The sequence below is a fragment of the Hippoglossus hippoglossus genome, chromosome 9 (assembly GCF_009819705.1).
Source record: "Hippoglossus hippoglossus isolate fHipHip1 chromosome 9, fHipHip1.pri, whole genome shotgun sequence".
NCBI classification, from domain to species: Eukaryota; Metazoa; Chordata; class Actinopteri; order Pleuronectiformes; family Pleuronectidae; genus Hippoglossus; species Hippoglossus hippoglossus.
Window position 1 is genome coordinate 8,590,341 of NC_047159.1, and position 22,432 is coordinate 8,612,772.

The 22,432-nt window shown below is 44.9% G+C and overlaps 1 protein-coding gene across 3 annotated transcripts in view; it reads left to right on the plus strand.

Annotated features, from left to right (window-relative positions):
* The window catches only part of sema6a (sema domain, transmembrane domain (TM), and cytoplasmic domain, (semaphorin) 6A), a 108,258-nt gene that overhangs the window by 53,873 nt on the left and 31,953 nt on the right, over positions 1-22,432 (plus strand). For all 3 annotated transcript variants that reach the window (XR_004614885.1, XM_034595066.1, XM_034595067.1), the window contains exons 4-11: positions 6,033-6,093; positions 7,464-7,526; positions 8,140-8,241; positions 15,065-15,155; positions 16,446-16,565; positions 17,077-17,165; positions 19,681-19,898; positions 21,961-22,092. Coding sequence is in view for 2 of the 3 variants with exons in the window: in XM_034595066.1 (XP_034450957.1) it covers positions 6,033-6,093; positions 7,464-7,526; positions 8,140-8,241; positions 15,065-15,155; positions 16,446-16,565; positions 17,077-17,165; positions 19,681-19,898; positions 21,961-22,092 (876 nt within the window). In the remaining variant the exon portion in view is untranslated. The remainder of the gene's footprint in view (positions 1-6,032; positions 6,094-7,463; positions 7,527-8,139; positions 8,242-15,064; positions 15,156-16,445; positions 16,566-17,076; positions 17,166-19,680; positions 19,899-21,960; positions 22,093-22,432) is intronic.

Here is a 22,432-nt window from a genome sequence, read left to right on the forward strand (position 1 = left end):
CATACAATGGGCCCTCCTCTATACCACCCATGATCCAGTTATTAAGAGAGAGGAATATGGGCGAAGTGGATGACGAGAGAGAAAGGGTGGGAGGTGGAGAGGGAGGGTGGACGCACAGGCATTTAGTTTGCGGAGAAGAGGGGTGGTGGCACAAGGTGTGGGGTGCATGCTAATCACGCTCTCTTTTCTGCTACTGGAATGTGAGATAGTTTGACAAAGGCCCAGCAGATGGACCAAGCTGGCTTGCGGTCACCCCCAAAAGAAATGCGCTGTTATGAAAACGACATTCTTCCACACAAAGCCCCTGTGTTCTCGTGGCCATGCATGGGTACATGTCCGATGGAGACCCTCTATGTCACTCTGTTGCACTCGATCTCACACTCGCGCTCAGTTGGTCCACTGTCTAGCCTCGATCCTCCAGCTCTTTCTCACTGTCTGTACCCGTCCGCCATATTTGTGTCTAACAGGATATTTGCATACCTTCCGTCCTACTCACACAATTCTTTGTCACGGAATTTCGGGAAATAAGACTCCGACGCCAAGTGATTCACATTGACGGCCAATGTTCTGCACCCGTCGGTTATCAACGGCTTCAGTTTTTCTCACAGTGTTTTGCATTTCATCAGCACCGCAGCCCCTATAGACCCCTATGTTTTGTGTAATATGACACTGGCGTCTTGGCATGGTGCTTGAATCATAGATCAGAGCTCAGAGAGAGAACTGGGGTCTCATTTATAGCCGTTACGTACGCACAAAACGGGGCCTGAAACGTGCGTACGCCACTTCTCACGCAGACGTTGGGATTTATAAATACAAACTTGACGGGAAAATTTGCGTATTTCCACGCAAACTCTGACCCATGCGTACGAACGTTTTGGAGACGGGAAAGTGGCGACGCAGATGTGAGGTGGTGAACTGAAGCCAGATTATTGATCCACTTCATCATTTACATTAAAACCAACAGCTTTAGTTGTGCTCGCGCGACATATCTGTTCCACGCGAACCTTTTAATTAAAAAATATATAAAACAACTTACAGCAAATTACATTTAGATTCCATTTAACAGCGGAGTTACAGAGCCGAGTCATTAATAGGTTTTAATAATATCTTCTAACACTGTTCGGTATCATCAAATCACTGCAGTGAACGTGACTGTGCCAATAAATAAATAAATACTGCCGTGACACTGGTGCGTGATTCTGCGTGATGGATGCATGCGAATGGAAGGATGAGGAGGAAGCGAGGGTTCAGCAGTGTCTGATCAGCTGATCTAGATTCTATTGATCTGTGATCTTTGATCGCTTGATGCCGTGAATCCGTCAGGACTCACGGTGGAAACCCATTGGTCAGCAGGATAATTTAATATTCATGACGTGCTTTGCATTGACCATTTATGGTTGAAAGTGGGCTAGGAGGGCGGATTTGGAGGCAGATCCACGTACGAACGTTTTCAGGTGGACTGTGATTTATAAAGCGAACATTGCGTTCAGGTGTGCGTGCGCACGGTTTTATAAATCGGAATTTTCTTTGGCGTACGCCATTTACGGCTTTTGTGCGTACGTACACTTTTAGTATGAATCCTACGCACTGTTTTATAAATGAAACCCCTGGACTGTAAGAGTGAGTCTTTGAGACGGATTTGAACTGACCACATCAGAAGTTTTGATACCCTGAGGTGTGCCTCCCAGAGAGAGAGCGATATCTGAAGGAAGGGGAAAGATGAGAGACTCGAGACAAAACTCCAACTTTCACTCGGGCTGTTCAAGCAGGGATGTTACGCCTTTATTCCATCGCCTCACCGGTCTGTATAAAAAAATATGAACATTGGGGAATTGTTGTTCTGCTTTTATTCATATAGAGTCAAACCGATGTCAGTGTAAAAGGGAGAGCCATGGTGGGACAGGACACAGATGCCATTGTGTTACATGTCACAACCTTTGATTCCACAAAGCCAGTATGCGATTTGACATCACACACACAGCAGGGGCAATATGGACATGTTCTTTAAAGGAAGCTTCATAGTGAAAGCAGCAATATATCAAGATGTCTGCATGAAAGCGGCTAAACATACTGAATAAGATGATAGGGAAACATGCACCAGTGACCTAAAAACAATGGGATGTTGAAAAATAGAAAGGGAGTAAAACCCATGGTGGAGAAAAGATAAATAATGAACTGACATTTGCATATGTAACAAGAAAATATGAACTAAATTATTAAAGGAGAAAGAATATGGGCAGATTAATTAACTCAGAAAATAATTCTTGGTATCAGCCATAGTTTCAGTTTCCAGTACTGTGAGGGATCACGCATTTCAAGTTTTGTTTCAACTCTCTTTTCATTTAAATACACAGAACTCACTGTGTGCCTGCAGACTAATGATATTAATACCTTTTTTTTTCACAGCGCCTTTCTGAACACCAAAAGAAACCTTACGATACATCATAAACACATGAATAATCAAAGTAAAACCAAACATTTAAATCAGATGAGGAGACGCAAACATCTTTCAATACAACGAGGATAGTTAAAAGTAGATCAAATCAGCGTAAGAGGCATAGACACCTCAACAGTGCGTCACATTTGAACACAAGAGTGACTAAAAGTAAAACCAAAGGCAAAAATCGGATGAGTGAGGGATGGATAAGATGTTACGCAGGGAAGACTGATCTAAACAGATGTGTTTTGAGTTGTGATTAGAACAGATTCCAAGAGAATCCAGATGTGAGGTGGCAGAAGGTCCCAGAGTCTTTGTGGAGAGCGGCTGCCGATGCTCTGAGCCACAGGAAACCAATTTTAAAACTGCTCGGGAAAAAAGGGCCACAATAACATTAACTATATTCGATTTGAAGTTAATGATCTGCAAACATACAATACCACCAGTGTCGTCCTTGAAGACCCCGTCTGTTTTTCACCCTGAAGTCAGATGTGAGTCACACACCAGGGGGAAGTGATGTTGTAATGTGAGTTCAGGTGCAGCGCTGGAGAGGCTAAAGGGTGCATGTGTGTGTTTGTTTGAGCATGTTGGGGTAAAGGGGCGGGGGGGGGGGGGGGGGGGGGGGGGGGGGGGGGGGGGGGGGGGGGGGGGGGGGGGGGGGGGGGGGGGGGGGGGGGGGGGGGGGGGGGGGGGGGGGGGGGGGGGGGGGGGGGGGGGGGGGTGGGGGGGGGGGGCATCAGCAGGGGGGGGGGGGGTTGGTGGTGGGTGTCTTTGCACATGTGTGTGTGTTTGGAGAGCTGGTGTTGACACAGACACAGCCGCTCCATTGTCCCCTCGCTCCATTGTCCCCCGCAATCTCCAGTCAGGATGTTTGAGGGACGCCTCGTAGCTTTGGCTCTCTCTAATCTCAGCTGGAACCGAGAACCCTGCGGCTGGAGATCCGTGGCCCTGGAGGACGCTGTCGGCCCCGGGACAGGCAGCCTATAGCCAGGAAGGTTACCAGCGAAGATAATGGGGCAGTCAATTACGCATTACTCGTGAGCTGTTTTAAAATCGCAGGCAGTGAAATAACCCATGGGATTACTCTAAATCCACCAAGTAATCCTCTGATTTAATGGCTTTTGGTTTGGTTTTTGTCTTTTTAATATAAAGTTTGAAGTTTAATATAAAAGATATAAATTAAGTTAAATGAACAAATTGCTGAACTTTGGATGACATAGGGGAACATTTCAGTGATATCATCCATCACTTTTATCACCCATCCTTTTTCTTTTCTTCTATGTCCATGCTTTATGTCACGGTATGAATTTTTGTATCTTTGACAAATTACAGTTGCCATTTTTAGTAATCCAGTTTACATCAGCCACGTGACCTGAGTCTCTCCTGTTACCCTGGAGGCAAGGTGAACGAAACCCTGAAGGACAGACGGGCCATTCAGGAGCCCTGGAAATTCAATCCAGATCAATTAGCGAGAGTAGAGCAATGGTAGTGCAACTGGAGAGCCATAATAAGAAACATTTTACAGTGGAGTTTGCGGTTTTGGCATGAAATACTTGATTTCGAGCCGTGGTAGACTGCACGGTGACAGGCAGCATCTGGCATTTGCTAATGCAAGTGAACTTGAATTTGGAAAGGCCAAAGGAAGCATCCCAGTGACCTAAAGCAGACTTCCTCTCCTTTTCATGGCTTAATATTAAATGAAAATGTTTTTATTCTCAGTTGATTTCAAAGAACAGCCTTTTATTCAGAAAGTTAGTTCGGGGGAACTGTTAAGGTCAACCACAGTTTGGCTTTGAGTAGCTGATGTCATCCATAAAGACTGATAAGAGCTTTGGGCAACCTGAGTGATGTAAAAATAGTTATTTTAAAAAGAAAAACATCAATATTTAATCATAGATGAAGGGTTGTATTTGTGTGTTATATATTTGTGGTCTTTTATTGTCATATCTGCTTCTGTATCATCATCTCAAAGACAATTTGGTTTGTCAATATGGTTTAGTTTCAAATTGTGTGTATATATATATTTATGGTGATCTGTAAATCACATGACGGCTGAACTGGCACTACAGAAACTGAGAACCACCTCCACCCGGATGAGGGGAGCTTGGAGCGCTTTCACACACTACTTAGTTTAGACTGCACCAAAATAACAAGTGTGAACTGTGCCTTGGACCCCGGTCAGAACCAACGGACATAAATTTAGTCCAACCAACAGTGATGGTCATGGTCTGGATCAAACTGAACCATTGGCCGGTTCTTTTGCAGAAGGGAAAACATTTTTTATTCTTTCTGGATAGTTCGGACTTTTGGACCAATTGCAAGAAGTTGAGGCGGTATTAAACAATAGAAGAAGAGAAAAAGAAGCGGCTTGCAGTCTTCACCTCCGACGATATAATTTTGAGAGAATGATTTCAGAGTAGACGTGGAAAGAAGTAGTCAAAGAAGACAATTAAAAAAAACATCCCTGACAGAGATTTTACTCATTCTCATCACCTAAACCGTTTTCTCTCCCACCAATAAACGCACTGTTTTCTTAATTTCAACTGCTCTCAGAGATTAATTATTCAATTTGAGCATCGCGGCTGATAACGTGCAGCAGACCGGCTTTTATCCTCAAGGAGATGGCGGTGGCCCCCAGGAAAGTGATATAAGTGGATTCATTTCAAGATGTCTGTTCCTCCAAAGACTTTATTAGATTTAGTTAATGAGAGAGTGAGGCGGGCTGTGCTGCCTGAGCGCAGGTTGGGGATCTGGAACGTAATTAAGCCACGAGTCTGACGATGCCACTGTTACACACTTTGATTAAAAACACGTTCAACGGCTAATCTCCAACAAATTAAAGCGGCCACAGCGTTTGGCGTGGTCACCTTTGGTTCTCCGTCTTTACATCCGTCTTTCTTCCGCTCGCACCACTTCCACACCTTCCACCCCTCCTCGCTGCACCCTCCCTCCCCCCGTCTGCACCCTAATTCTCCACGGTAAGTAGGTGTAGCGACATGCCTGTTCAACCAGCCGGTGCGTCTGTCTGAGATGTAGTTAACCCTTGTGGGTTTTATGTCTTCCATATGCCCTGCTGAGTCCTATATGGCTGGACTTTGTAATAAAAGAGAAGCCTGTATATTTCCAGGCCAGCACACATAAGTCTTCTTGTCTGAGCTATAATGAGTGTTAGTATAGATTTCCTGTGGCTCAAACACTAGGCTTAATTGACCTGAACAGCTCTGAGTGACTTGGCACCTCCCGTCTCAACCTGCCCCTCCTCCCTCACCCCCCCCAAGACCTTTCTCTGGGACAAAGAGGCTTTTGTCCCCGGGCCTGCGCCACAGCTCTCTAAACCTTTGTTGACTGTTTCTGTCTGACAGAGCAAATAGCTCTGGCCTCCTTTTGTTTATTGTCATTTCTTGAAGTTTGAACAAAGTTTATACAAAGCTCCATTTTCTGTCGTTGTTTGCTGCCTGCAGGGGGAAAACTGAGGGAAGAGAAGAAATGGGTTTATTGTTTGTTGAATTTTTGACTGTCTGCTGCTGTCTGACCTCTTATCGTCTCATCTCTCTCCCTCTCTCTCTCTCCCCCCCCCCCCATCCGTCAATTGCAGGGATCACATATACACGGTGGAGACAGACACTGCCAACGGTGACGAGATCTTTTTCAGTAAGGTGAGTGAGCCGTCTGTCCCTTTCGAGGACACGTTGTTCTGGGCGTGCCGTGATTGACAACGTAACCCTAATAACCTGGCTCCGAGTGCAACTGTGTGGGTGTATGCGTGTGTGTGTGCGCTGACGTGTGCCAGCCAGCAGTCTTACTCACCCGCTCAACGGTGTGAGCTTGGCGTGCTCGCCATGGTGACCCCTTTAAGAAGATTATCCAATCAATCAGCTCGCGAAACGCCTGCGTCATTCACGCTCATCAGTGGGACAGCAGAGGATCCGATTGGTTTGTTTCAGAAGCTACGAGGACAGGAGAGGAACTGAGTGTAGTAGGTAGAGGAGGAGGAGGAGAAATGGAGGGAGGAAGATCTCATTGTATATTTTCTGATTATTCAAAAAGCTTAATATTTACACAGGCTCTCAGCTGTAATATCCCACTCTCCATTTCATCCCAACCGCTGTTCCAACCACTCCTCGCTTGCATCACTTACAAAATCCATGCAAACAGAATTCAAACAAGGCCGTCCTCGTGTATACAGCAACCCGCCATCCCTCCACCTCATCCACTTCACTGTCATCGCCCGACGAGTGGGTCTTAATGAGAGCATGCTGCAGATGAAAGCCTGGTGGGAGACTCGCAGATTGATTGATGACTGAGGGTCTTTAATCAGCGGCTGAGCTCCAAACATGTTGTACAACAGTGGTCGAGTACGCAGCGGTCTGAACCAGCGGCTCAGCGATGACCCTCTGGCCACACAGGGCAGGGAGGGAGAGGAGTGTGTATGTTTATATGTGTGTGTGTGTGTGTGTGTGTGTGTGTGTGTGTGTGTGTGTGTGTGTGTGTGAGTGGCTGCAGAAACCAGATATAACTTAGTATTGACTGATGAGTGTGTGTGACAGCGTAAGAGGGTGTATACATTGGTGTGCGTAGTTGATTGACAGGTCTTGGTAGCACCACCACACAGGCCAAGGTAGTGTGTTTGAATATACACGAGTGTGTGTGTGCGTGTGTGTGTGTGTGTGTGTGTGATGGCCAGTCAACCTATCAATCCACAGCAATGAGCTCAGAGACGGGATCTGCCCTTGGACAGACTCTGCTCTGATCCGTGGACAGTATTGTATTTCCTCCTCTCCGCCAGAGATTTTAAAGTTCAAGGAGGTAAACTGATCTCCGATCGGCTCTTTTAGTAAAGTTCACCTCAGAGCAGGTGCCTCATTAGGAGAATCAATGACGGGGAATCTCAGATGATGATTATTGATCACAGCATCGATCGGTTATTGAGCTCTATGGTGCCTTCTGTTTTTTGTCTCCTCCGTCAATGTTTATCTTGTTTGCTTTCTGACCCCCTGCTCTCATTCTACCTTTGACTCATTTCCAGAAAATGACATGGAAGTCCAGACAGGCAGACGTGGACACTTGCAGAATGAAAGGGAAACACAAGGTAGAGAAAACACACGCGAGCATGCACATACATACCCAGACGCACATCATCTTCTGTACTTACACCTTAACTTCATTTATAGAACAAATGTCACCCTACTCTTCATCAAACACTTCTTTAGCGAGTCACACTTTATACACTGCAGACAAGCTGTATCAGATGTAATTTCACACACTTTTTCTGCCTCGTTCACACGCATATGCACGACACATTAACACAGAGAGGCGACTCTGCAGGTGCAATAACACAGTCCCTGTGTTTCACATAGTTTCTGCTCTCACTGGCAGTATAATTGTATTTTCTATGGATTTATTGCACAATTCTAGCAAAACTGTTTCAAACGTATATTGATTTCATTACTGTTCCAGAAAGAAATTGAATCTGCTGTAAATCTCTCTTGAAGTACCGAGAGGAAATGATTCATTTCACGATTGCCAGCTCGATGTTCGTTATGCTGCTCCCTTGTTGCACTTGTTATTCAAAAGAAAGAAAAGAAGAAGCCACATGTGGCTTTCTGTGTAAATATGTCTAAAGCAAAAAGACACAAATGTCACCATGAACCTCCTTTCTTCTTTTTCTCTTGTCTTCCTCTCCCGGCTTGTGCTCCCTGAAGGATGAGTGTCACAATTTCATCAAAGTTCTCCTGCAGCAAAATGAAGACACTTTGTTTGTTTGTGGGACAAATGCTTTCAACCCCTCCTGCCGAACGTACAAGGTACTTACATACACAAACATGCACATACACACACATTAACTCCCTGGTGCTCTTTTCGACCTCAGTGACAGACATGCACCAAACATACTGTGCACATAAACGCCATACTAACATTGGGCTGTTTCCACTCCTGCTTTGTCTGTTTTTTTCTCTGACACACACTCCCACACACGGGTTTATTTCAACCTCAACCATGCGGGGGTGTAGGGAGGTGAGCTCTGGAATGACGGACATAGATGGATGACTTTCACAACTCAGCAAGCGATCCCCCTATGTCTTTATCACCAGGTGTACTTTGACACGCTCGATTTAGAAGCAGCCAAACCTATCTACTTCCCTTCGTACGTAGACACTCATTCACACACACACTGAAATGCACGAGAAGGTGCGCTGCTGAAATCCGATTCATCCTTCTCCTGTAAGCAGATGCCTGCCTGGCGGTGTACATGCAGGCAAGTCTGGAATAGCTTCAAGATTCCTGCAGGAAAAGCAAAACCACCTTGTGAAGATGCATTTTTACGACCTCGGGTCAGGAAAGGAAACAGGTCGACGTCAAGATTGACTTGTTGGAGAAGAGGGGATGCCAAGAAAAGATAAACAGGGAAGCAGATGGACAAATACAAAAAGCAGCAACATGCAGGCATTAACCACACTCATTTCAAAGCATACAAGCAGAGAGAATGACAAACATTAAAAAAAAGCAGACAGGCTGTCTTCAAACTGCTGCTCAAAATGTCATGTTTTTTTCCCTTCCCCTGCGACATAGATGTTTTTTTCATACTTCACGCTGTGAAAAGTGAGAACTGCCGTTACAAAGACTGAATCGTTGCTCATTCACAGGACGGTTTTTATGCCTGGTAGCTTGAATGGCCCAACGTTTCGAGGGTAAGGCTACGATCACACTGCGAGGCTTCGTGCCCAATTTGGATTCGTTGCTCGGATTTTTTTGGGTTTAGCAGTTCACATTATTTGTTAAATGTGGCCAGAATGTGGCAGGTGTCCGACTGGAAAGAGAGGACACAGGTCATAGTCCTGAACTGACCTGCATTGTGCAAAAGAACAACAGCACGTCATACCACGTCACACACAGTAGTAAAGGCGGAGGTCACTGAAGTCAGCGCGTACGATCACATGTATAAGTTGTTCTGCAGCGAAAGTCAACAAATGGCACATTGAAAAATAGTAAATAAATAAAACTGCACCTCATTTAAGGTTTGTATCAGAAGGATTAGTTTGAGAAGAGAAGTAGAATATGTATCTTATAGAAAAACAAATCAGATATTAACGACATTGCACAAGCAAAGACAGACAGGCAGACAGACAGACAGACAGACAGACAGACAGACAGACAGGAGGAGCATAAACAGAGTCAGACTCAGCCGAGGTTCTGTCCTGAAGGATGTTATTGTTTGGTTTGCTGGGATGTGATGTGATGGTCACAGCACACGGAGATGTTATCTAGGGGGCCTGTGGGGAAAACTCTCCTGCTTTGGTTCACTAGATCTGTTTACCAGAAAAACAAGACATCTCCGCTCCGTTGCCTCTGCGGTTTAGCATGCTAAGCACACAGAGTGGACGTCTTTCAATTCACCGACTCGTCCTGCGGGGAAAGTGGAATTTATGTCTCCGCATTTATCAGGCGTGGATAGCTTTTATAGCCACTCTGGTTATGGTTTCAAGGTTCGTGTTTTAGCCGCTGTTGCACTGATATTGTCTGGTATAGAGTTAAGGGCAGGTGAGGGAAAGGCTTGGTAATATGGCCACATATACACACCAGCACGCTTCCATGTTCCAACATATAAATCAGTCATACTAAACATAAAGTAGCTCTTCTTCTTCCAGTTTAGTGCTTTATTGTCCAAACATACACACATTACAACTATAGCATGGAACACAACAATACAATAAATTAAAGAGTGCTACATTGTGTAGACTAGTGTGTTAAATTCAATTGCCACTTGTGTAAATTAAGCATACACATTGCACTAAATAAAAAAAGAACAATTTAATCTAGATTCTTTTGCACTTGCCCTAAGAACCCTCGGGTCCCCCGGGAGGAGGAGGATGAATGCGTTATTAGGGGGGGGGGGGGGCTGGGCTCCCTAAAATTGATCAAGGCAATTGTAACCTATCCTCAAAACAAAGGAGGAAAGATAGTAATGTCCTATTTTGAATGTAATTTTGTGTCTGCCCATAAATACATAATAAAATGAAATTACTTCATTCAACTGTTCATTAATATGTATAATATTGTATGTCTCCGACTAGAGCTTGCACATTTTATTGAGTCAGTTTACTATGTTTGTAACTGCTCTTTCCCTTAAGAAATAATTTCACCGACCCCACTGTAATTATTTAAGTTGAATAAAATTACCTTTTGAATCTGGAAATACTTCAATCAATGGCCATAAATAAACTTTGATGTGATTTAAAGGCTGACAAAAAGACTCGGGATAATGAGACCATTTAAAATGTTGTACAAAATTATCACTTACACACATTTAAGTGCCTGTGTAGGATACAAATGTGTGCATGCATCCGCACAAACACTGACAACTGTGCAAACACATTGACTTACAACACACATTTTACAAAATCATCACACACACACACATTGCAGTTCTGGCAGGAAACCTCTCTGGGCCGATACCAGAGCTTTGATGGCGTGCTGGGCTCATCCACTCTGCTTTGTGAAAAGTGTATCTTGTGTGTGTGTGTGTGTGTGTTTGTGGTTAAATCCACCTTGGCCACAGTTTGCCTCTCCATCTCCCCAGTGTGACAGCACTGAAAAGGGCTTCTGTTTCGGGGCCAGCCTCATCCAACATTAATCAACAACGCTGCGAGGGCGACTGGGAGGGGGATGGAGGGGGTTCAGAGGTGGAGGGGGACAGAGGGGAGGGGGGTGGGCAAACAGGGGGCAGGGAGGGCACCCGACCAAACCAGCATCACCCCACATTGATTTCTGTTCTAACACCTTCTCTCTTCATTAGCTTCTCGTTATCCTTCCTTCACCTTTTGTTGGTTGTGTCGACACTTGGTTACACACACACACACACACACACACACTCATTTACACACACATGCATACGTAGAGAAAGAACACAGACAGACTCCTTGACAGCCATGTCACAGTCCTCGCCCTCAGCGCCGCACATCACCCAACTCTTCTCCTCTCTTCTCTTCTTCCTCCCTCCCTCCTGGAACTCCTCCCTCTCTCCTCCTCTCCTGCCAGCCTTAATTCCTCTCCCCCCAGCATTGCTCCCACCGCTCTGCCATCTTTCCCTCTGTTGCTTTCTCCCTTTGTCAATCCCTCGCTGTGCCGTAATAATAAACACCCCATCCAGCCAGGCTGATATATGACTGGAGCCAGTTTCATCGCCTGTTGCTGGGCGAAGTGGGGGGAGGTGGTGGGTCAGTGGGACGTCTTGGAGGCACTGGGTCCCAGGTGACGCGCCCTTGATACAGATGGACAAAAGTGTATAAGGACATTTTTATCTGGGTCAAGTCTTTGCACACACAGGGGTTTATTGGATTGAAGATACATCAACATGCGTTTCTTTATTTTTTCAGAAGATGTTTTATAGACTTAATGTTTATTACAAAGAGAGACACCAGCTTTGTTTGTTCACCAGTCTCACTCCAAAAGATCAGTCATTTGAGAGGATGATGGCTCAGACAAACGAGGTACTTGCTCCGTCCTCCATTTCTTTCAACAGCTGCAGAGACTCCAGTTTCCTGCTCCGGTGTGAAAGGTGGTCAGGCAAAGAGTTCATCCGCCCAGGGCTCAGAAACAGGTTGCAGAGAAGTGGGCCATGACTATTAATCTCCCACAGAGATGTGTCCTTGTTTGGTTTACACAACCGTTTCTGGCCCAGGTGTGAACTTGTGCACTTGAGCTTTATTGATGGAACTGGTTGTGCAGGTGGAAAACATGGACTGCATAGAAAGAAACTTGACTCAACCCAGCTGCAGACCGTGAAATATCAAGCTCCACACACCAGGATTGGCCCAAGGAAGATTGACGCATTTCTTTCTTTTTCTCCTTTGTGACATTCACAATCTGTTAGTCGCTCCCCCCCTTCAGACAGATTATTAAAATCCTAAATGAAATCATTTTGGAACTGCTGTCACTTTGCGAGAGGAAAAACCCTTTTCACTGCACAAAAACCCTCTACACTGTAACCTTTTTCTGAAATATTGTAATAATATTTTGAGGAAGCGCTAATAAGCAGAATATTGGTTCAGTTTACCCTCAGCGTGTCCGTCAGTTAGATTTCATAAATCCCCCAGCAGTGATGAATAAAGCCCATAAAAGGGTCCTCCCAAAAACAACAGAGACACAGACTTAGAACGTGTCCCTCACCCCTGGTACTGAAGCTGATGCTGAACCAATTATAACACTCCTGATGGGCATGTTTTGGCTCTACGTTGTGTTTGTCTAATTAATTAGCATATAGCCTATGGAAAACACAGATGAGCAGTTGTAGTAATTAATTCATCTAGATACGCTGCACCCCGAGCCAAGGTTACTGTACAATCGTCTGCTAAGCTACAAAAGATCCCGACTGAGCAGTGCTGACAAAGTGTGACAGCGCTACTGTTCTCTCCCCATTTCTTTGACTCGTGTTTCCACAAAGCTGAAGCACCTCTTTCTTCTCTGCAGCCAGTGGAGGTGACAGCATAATAAGGTTTTGCCTGGTAACAAGGTAAACAAATCCATCTGGCTGTTAAATGTCAAATCCCTTTATGGTAATGATTCAAAAATGTTGCGGTGCCGCGTGGCAGCTGAACGGACTGCTACTGCCGCTTCTTTCCACAAAATACGAAATATTGCTTCCGACGGGGCTAACAGCACCCAGAGTGAGCACTGAGCTGTTGTTTCTCCGCTCATGCCAACTTGTGGGTAGAGCGGAGCTGTGCGTATTCCTGCGGTCGGCCAGGGAGTGTCTTCCTCTCTTCAAGCGGCAGGAATAGATCAGTGACAGCCAGTCCGGGCCCATGTCGACAGAGGCCACTGCCTCGGTGAAATCTACTGGGCAGGATGGAGTGGGGTGGAGGTTGCTGCTGTGGCGTGGGAGATATGTGAGGGTGTGTTTGTGATCTGTCAGAGGAGCAGGGAGTGTTTGTGTTAGGGAGCTGACACTGGAGCTCCTGACGTTTCAAGCTCTAACGCCCCGCTCCTCTGCGCGACCAGACGCCGTGATTCAGTGGACGCACCTGACCTTCACCAGACTCACATCCCTTATAATTAACTCTGCTAATCTATAATTACACTCTCCCCTGTCTGATAACAATATACATTTTCGAACCAGTGGGTCTCTGTATATGATCCTCCTATAATTTTTGAAAAAAAAACGAAGGAAGGAGAAATCGAGCAATGCTCCGTCGCTGCTGCTGGTTCTGTGTTTGTTGTAAAAGGTCACTTGTAATTTTCTCTGCCAAATCAGCCTCAACAATTTCTCTGGCAGGATTTTCCAGCGTTGCGCCGGAATGTGTGTGACCTTTTTAGTGGGCAGATGATAACCGTTTCCGCCAAGACAGGAATAGAAAAACAAAATGACCTGTTTAGAGACCAGAAAGGGCGGCGTAAGCAGTTTGCAGCCTTGGCAAGCTGCGCTCGTCTTTGTCAAGAGAGAAGGAGAAAGTGAGAAAGGAGAGTACGCAGGAGATAGATTCAGTGATGAAGAAGAAAAATTACTATGTATAGTGAACTCTGCAGGCAAACAGTGGGTTCGGTAATCTTCCCTGACCTCAGCCTCTGGCCAGTGTTTTATGGGTTCTGTGCTCCTCTTGCGTTTGTGTGTATCCCTGGTCGTTAGCCAGGGTAAGAGCATATCCTATGGCGTGCTGGGGAAGACAAGCCTACCCGTGGTGGGATGATAGTGACCTTTTGCTAAACATGTGATCCTCCGCCATGCTCAGCCAAACATACTACAACCCATCAGGGCACAAAACACAAACAATTAATTCAACTACAGAGAGATCATCCCACTAAGCGCTAAACAAGACCAGTAGCGCTTCATAAACAGTGGACAAGGCCTTAAAATAGCTCATGGAACTGGGACCACTAAAAGAAAAACTTAAAAGTAGGATCTCCCCTGAAATAAACCAAATCAGGGAACAACTCGCGCCCAAGGTAGAGCTCTGATCGCAAGACAAATTTGAGGCTGCAAAATATAAAATAATGACTACTGTATGATCTACTGTTTAAAAACTACTGTGCTTTAGTAACAAATCCCCACATTTGCTGCTCAGGGCCATGTGCTCACCCATTTCTTTCTTTCCTCTGCCCATGTATCCCCTCTTCACAGCCCAGTAAATGGGTCAAAGATCCGTCATGAGGGTTGTTGAAAATCTTTTTTAACACCAGTACAGTTGAAGGATAAAAGATGGCAGGGGGAAAGCAAACCACATCCACCCATACTGTGAAACATGTTGCTGTGGAAAATGTCTGTTTTTTTTTTTATCTCCCTTCATGACAGTTTCCTAGTTACTCCCAGATGGGCTGCTGTGAGAGCTCGCAGCAGGACACCAGAGTGCCATCAACGGGATATTAGTTCAGATCAGAGATAGACGGACACACACTCTCGGGCTGGGTTTCACAACTTGTTGGGACCATTTTATATGGACACCACATTTTTCCACTTTAACACAACAGTTTTTTAGCGGTGCCTTCAGATTGCATTCTTTTGATATTTGAGCACATTTCTTAGACCGTCTCCTCTGCCTCAGACGACTCTCTAAGATACGTTTCATGTGCATTGTTTGACACCACATTTTCTTGACCTTAAATTGACCTTTTCCCCTCTCTTTTTGATGCTAGTTGGACACCTTGGAGGCTCTGGGAGAGGAGATCAGTGGGATGGCTCGCTGTCCATACGACTCCAAGCATGCCAACGTTGCCCTCTTCGCTGGTAAGATGAAACACACCCCGGTTCAGCTGGGGTCTCTCTGTGTCTGCGTGGGGGGTTCTGCAGATTGGGATTAGGCTGATTGGAGACTCTAAATTGAGTGTAGGTGTGAATGTGATTGTGAATGGAAGGGCTGTTTGTCTCTATATGTCTGCCCCGCGATACACTGGCAGCTCTGGGATCAGCTGGGATTGGCTCCAGCTCCCCTTGTTACCCTGAGAGGATGATCTCTTATCTGCGATTTTTCAAACTTCCATCCTTGAACGGTGGCAAAAAAATTCATCCTTATTTTCTTTTCTAAATTGAGTGAGGGGATTAGTTGCGGCTGTATTTGATAATGTGCTTAATACCCTGCGGTTTATTTTAATGGCTGTACTCAGACAACAAGTCAAAAAAACAAAAGCCAATATGTGTTACATGCACCAGAGGAGACTTGGGGCCTCGTTTGCTCTGTGTCAAGAATTTGCTGCCACTTTAGAAACACATCAATAGCGTTGTGGAAAACAGAACAAATACAGGATGATTTCTCTCGCTTCTAATGCAGTTCCCCGTCATTCTCTTTGTCTATCATTCACTTACTTTCACAACTGCATGAGATCAAAAATAAGTTAAGAACAGACGGGACCATAATGACTCAGCCTTCCGTTGGCGTGGTACAATTCCTCTCATGCAACAAAGCCGCAGGCTGCTAAAGACATCCAGTCCCCGCTCCTATTTGCTGTGAACCGATTTATGGCCGTATTGATGAGCTGTCCCTGCCCGCTTAGAGACGCGAAGGAGAGTAAACGCAAGCTTGACCAGTTAATGTGTAGCAGAGCTGCTTGGAAAGAGCTGGAAGCACTGAGTAATCAAGAGGGTTCCTCTGACTGCTGTCCTTTCAATTATGTAGTTTGAGTTTCCACTGTGGTTACAGCCGAGGCCCGCTGAGGTCATGCTGGTGGTGGATTGTGTTCGCGGAGCATGTGTGTGACTGTGGGTTTCTGTGGTGCCCTGAGAGACGGTGCGAGTGCAGCGCTTCAGCGAGGAGCGTTTGGGAGAGTGAGCTATTTCAAATGTACGACGTGTTTAAGTGTGTAGAGTCTGTTTGATGTCCATCAAACAGTCTCTGCAGTCCGTGTGATTCATTCATTTTCCAGCGTCTGAGCCATCTAAAACCTGTTTGTGTATCTAGCCACAGAGAGCACAACTCTCTGAGTGACTCTATGTGTTACTCTCTTGACTCCGCTTCACTCTCTTCATTCTTCTTCCCTCTCCATCTCCCTCTTCCCTCCTTATTACTCTTTCTGCCTCCAGATGGCAAGCTGTACTCGGCCACCGTAACAGACTTTCTGGCGATCGATGCGGTCATCTATCGCAGCCTAGGAGACAGCCCGACTCTGCGAACTGTCAAACACGACTCCAAGTGGCTGAAAGGTGAGTGTGGGACTCGCAAACAAAAACAACCTCCCGGTAGTTAGAAAGCCCCAAGTTGAGTGACAAGGGAGAAAACAAGCCAGATTTGGAAAATGCCTTCCTCGCCATATGTTTGTGTTGTTCTTGATTTATGCTATATGTGTGTTCGCACCTCTGTGTCTGAAGAGCAGGGGCACTTATGCTAATGCTCCACGCTCCGTTTGACGCAGTCATTTTGCCAACCTGCCCTGATACAGTTGATGAAGCCAGGAAATTGCTCTGCCCCAGGGAGAAACAACCACAAGTCCAGCCTGTCAAAACTCAATAGAGAGATCCCTCTTCCCTTGCATGCAAAGTGTTCTGCTGATATGATGGATGATATATTGAGGCACTCAAGGCTCACAGTCGGTGCTTTTCTGCATAATATGACAGATATTGTGGCTGTTTACTGTGAAATACGGTGTCAAAACTGTTTTGTCACGACTAAATCTCACTTTGACTCATGTTTTATTATATTTTCCTCGTCCTGCAGAGCCTTACTTCATCCAGGCAGTCGATTATGGGGACTTCATCTACTTCTTCTTTCGAGAAATTGCAATGGAGTACAACACGATGGGAAAGGTAAGCAGAGGTCCCATTGTTCTGCTATTGTTTGAACTCTAATCAGAGGTGACATCCTATTTACCAAGAGAATCGGGAAGCGCCTGAGGAAACTAACAGGATATGGGTGTATCAAATAAGTGGAAGGAGACTTTCAGGAGCTGTAAAGTGGCCAAAGCATATTTCAGTAGCACGTAAACATTGGACAGGATGCAGCACCAAAAATAGATTCAAAAAGAAAAAGAAATGTGGGTGTCTGGAGATCTCATTTTGAAGTCTAAATGTAAAGTTTGAATTGCGGGTCCACATCCGTCCGGCTGCGCTCCCGTTTGACCTGTCGTCTCAATGTATCCCGAGAGGAATTCCCGAGTGTCCCCGAGAAACGAGACGGGGTAGAGGAGGAGCGGTTCAAGAGGAAAGTGGATTTCATCAGGTTTTTCAACCAGAGGGATATTACCAGACTTTTTCTTTCTTTCTATTAACTCCTCAATTCAGTTTCCCACCCGGCCTTGGGAAAGTTTAATTGGTAGAAGAAAATCCGATATGAAAATTAATCTCTCAATACCCATTTTACACCAGTGAAATTGAAGTGGAAGGAGCCACAAAGGGGAGAGTAAGAAAGAGAGGTGATGAGACGAGGTAACAAGGAAGAGAAATAATGAATTTGCTGCCAGAAGTGACAGAGTGTGCGCGTGTTACACAGAGCAATGAATGCAGATCACGCCTCTCAAGATGGTGGATGTTTTGAAAGCGATGCCAGGATAATTATGCATGTAGGGTTGGGTGTCATTTGGGTTTTTTGTCTGATACCGGTGCTAAATGTATACTTTTAAAACGGTACTGGTGCTTAAACAGTGGCGGAAAATACAAAGAAAATAACAGCAATACATGTGTTGGTAGAAGTGATGGTGCAGAGAGCAGTGTAAGATATAGTGTATTATTATTAATGCACTCAAATGGTCCTCTCTGACAATAGCTATCTGTTCTTTGCTTTAGTTTTAATGTTGGGGTTGTTACCCTGTTATCTGGACACAATTTAAATGAACAAGCCTGAAGTGTATTATTTGTACATTGTATTTCTTCTACGTGATGTATGTGTGCGTGTGTTCGCACCATTTATGTGTGTTTTGTCTCGCTCTGCCCAAGTGACACGGAGATAAACCCGCGTTGAGCTATCTGCAGCGAGCAGGAAATACGACACACTGAACTGTAATATGTAAAGCTGACATAATTCCACATTAGACTTGACAGTCTCACCTGTTCTGTGTAATACCTTTTCGGTAATCTCAGGGCTCTATTATCCCACAGAGAATAGACCAGTGTGAGAGCGTCTTGGTGTGTTTTTCCTATTTGAGATTGGGTGATTTTTGCATGCATATTTGTGTGAGCGTGTGTGTGTGATAGATTTGGAAGCTGGAGGGTTGCGGCGTATGCAAGGCTGAGGGTGTGTGTGTGGTTGACTGTGGGCGTGTGTATAGAAAGCTGGTTTAAATGCATGTTAGCTCCCATTCACACTGTTTACTCTGGGTTGCAATTTCAGGTCAGGGTTAGATTTATTGCTGTTAAGTATAGTGTGACAACAACTAATTACAATACTGCCTACACGAGCTTACGGCACAGTTGTAATTACAGCACCGGCTCCTTTTTGAAGCGGGAGGTTCTAAATTTTCTGCTGCCAGGTGCTGACTCTTCAACAGCATATCAAACACACCAATTTACTCCTCTGAGTCTTTAATTTTCTACGAAGTGATAACACACTGGATTAAGACACCGTGGAGTCTCCCAGAGATTTTTTTGTCAAACGGGGTCTTTAGTGAGAACTGCAGGGAATCAAAAAAAACAACGTTCTTCTTTCGGCTTCAAGGTTTGGAAACAGCAGTTGAGAAAACAGTCTCACCAGGTCCATTTAGTGGCTGTTATGGAGCTTTTGATCATATCAGGAGCTCCACTTGTCAGGGAGCTACAGGTGTTGAAGTTTCATTCTTTTTTTTTTAAAAGAAAGAAAAAGATATCTCTGGTTCTGCAACATGACATTTTTTTATGCCTCTGAGCTGAAGACCACCAGTGGCCAAAAGTACAATGTTTTCAGGTTTTCTGTCCGATTCGTATGAACACGATATCTCAAGAAAACCATTTAGGAATGTCCTCAAAATTTGGTAGAGTTTGACTCAGGGGTGAAATAATTAGACTTTGTTGGCTAAAGGTCAAAGTTCACGGTCGCTCTGACCTAACTAAGCCATTTCTTGCCTTGTGAACATGCTATCTCAAGAATACCTTGAGATAATCCTTTCAAATTGGGTACTAACGTTCATTTGGACTCACAGATTAACTGATAAGATTTCAGTGTTCAAAGGTCAAAGATCCCTGTGACCTCAGATGAGTCTGGAAGAAATGTATATAGACTGAAACTGCACTGGTCGGCAGAGGCATACGACCACAGTTTGACTTAATACTAAATCTTTTAGTTATATGTGGCAGAAGTGACTGTTGACGTAAAACCTTGAGCTATTCAAATGTAACCCTGTGTCTCGCTCAGGTGGTGTTTCCTCGAGTGGCCAGGGTCTGTAAGAACGACAGAGGGGGCTCACCTCGAGTCTTGGAGAAGCAGTGGACCTCCTTCATGAAGTCTCGGATGAACTGCTCCATACCCGGCGACTCCCACTTCTACTTCAACATCCTGCAGGCCGTGACAGACGTCATCCACATCAACGGGAGGGACGTGGTGATGGCAACCTTCTCCACACCGTACAACAGGTAAACCTGAATAAGTCATTGTCAAAAGCAACTTTACCACAAGAGGTTTGATGACAGCAACAGATGGAAGTGATTTGAGTTCATTTTATGCAGCCGTCTTTTTTTCCTCGAGTCTCAAATGAGTACATGTGTGTCAACAACTGTTGCTCTTTCCGTTTATTAAACCGATTATCTTCCTCAGTTTGAAATACCTTTAAAGATGCCCTCAATTCATCAACATTATGACAGTCTGACCTTTGTTAACGTAAGTAGCGCTTTCCACTGATGTGCCTCTTGGCGACGTGTAATTCCTTCGACTACTGGGTCAACATTTACATCTTCTGTCAAAACTGTTTTTCTGCCCTTCTGACATGCAGGTGTTTAATTTTATTTTCCTTTTCATAATTCATACGCCGAACTGCTTTCATATTCATAGGCAGTGGGAGTTTTTATCTAAATTGAAAATTACCACAAAGTCATAGAGCCTGGCTGATAGCTCGCACATATTGTAATTTTCCATTTTATGGCTGCTTTTTAGCAGATAAGACAATTGCTTGTGACAGTGCAATTGAGCATGGTTAATGGACATTAAAGCCCAATGAAGCAGTGCCTCTGTAATTTTTCCATAAGCGCTGGTTTTGCTCCTGACATTAATTTTCTATTTCATAGTCAGGGGTGGAAATTAGAGCGAGCACATTCACGCTGTAGGCAGCACTCAGGGTCTGTGTCGTCCACTTGTCCCTCTGGGTTGCTGCCCGGCCAACCGCCCGCCTCCTGCCAACCGGCGCTTTCAATCGCTATCACCATGTCTCTGCCTTGTTAGCCGCCTGCTATAAACAGACATATGATTGTCTATCTTTCTGTGCATATCCAATGCAGATCGTAATTACCACAATTTTGCAGCTAAGCCAAGAATTAACAGCTCCCTGACCTTGTTCTTTATAATACTGCCCTTGTGTACGCTGTCTCCCCGTTGTCTACATGATGAGTTTAACCCATGATGCAACAGCCAGAGCATCCAGAGAGAGAGAGAAACATACTCTTTCTTGATAGAAAGTCTGCTAGAGAATAAATAATTCTCAGTTTTTATTTTAGAAAGCGTGAAAAATTGAAAAATGACTCAGCAATCAGCTATGCATTGATTCCACACAGACGGAATAAAGCCAGTGGCTCCACTGATATGACAAGATGGGTGTTTCCCCCCTTAAAGCAACGAGCAATAATAAGATAATCTGTTTCCAATATTTCTTGCCTAACATTGAACTTTGATGCCTCGAGGCTTTTGGGGAAACCCAGTCGTGGAAGGCAGGGTTAGGGAATGTGTGTCCTCTTGAGGCTTGGCAGGCACAGACACTGTAACTCACACAGTACTACAGTATGTGCAATAACACTCTGACATAACAGCACTGAAACAGTACTCAATACAGAAAGTAGAATGATTGCGACCAGATTCGTAACAATTCAAACAATAAACGTAGAAAAAAATGTCGCCTTCAAAAATGTTTTATTTTATGGATGAGGGAAGTGAGGAAAGAGACCGTGACACTTTCTTAAGCTCGAAGAAAATGTCTGGGAAATTGGATAAGAACCATTTTCCCGAGTTTGCAGCAGAAGGTTATCTGAGTCACACACGTTCACAACAACAGGAGAGTGTAGGAAACATCAGCTGAAGAGTGGCACCTGGTTAGAGAAGCAGGAGGCAGGACATGGCGTAGAAATTCTGTTTTGCGGAAGTCAGGTGTTTTTGTTTACAGCACATCAACACTGGTGTCGGCCCTTATCGACAAAAAAATTTTCTTTCCAAATTGATGTCTTTATCAACTGACTGGGACATTTGTGCCCCTTCCGGTAATTTCAGAAAAATGTTCAGTCTGAAAGCAAATATGTTTTTCTCATCTTGCAAATACATGACATTGAGTGTATCACCCAGTGTCAACATGGAAAAAAATTCAAATTTAACTCTTCTAAAACAGGACTGTAAAACCATTTTTTTGGTCTCCTGGTGACGGTCCAAACCTGGCAAGACGTTTCTTTTATATGTTGAGTCGAGGGGATTGCTTATGTGGGATTTTTTTTGTGGCAGTATTCCAGGCTCGGCGGTGTGCGCCTACGACATGGAGGAGGTGGCCAACACGTTCACCGGGCGTTTCAAAGAGCAGAAATCCCCAGATTCTACCTGGACCGCTTTTCCTGAGGATAAGGTTCCCAAGCCAAGGTACAGCAGCAGTTAATTAACCACAGCACACACACACACACACATGGTTTCACACCTACATACTGTGTGCACAGACACATGCACAAAGATAACACCCCCCCCCCCCCCCCCCCCCCCCCAGTAGTTTTACCCCATAACCCATTACCTCACCTCTCCTCCCCATGCAGCTGCATCAAAGAAGGGCTCACTATCATTTTTACAGATGGCTGGCTAATGCCACAAATGCACCACCCTGATCAATCTCCCATCTATCGTTCGCTAATTAGTGCACGAAGAGCCGCTCTCTTATCCTCAGAAAAAAAAAAGATTTACTACAAAGATCTGGGCCACGATAATTGTT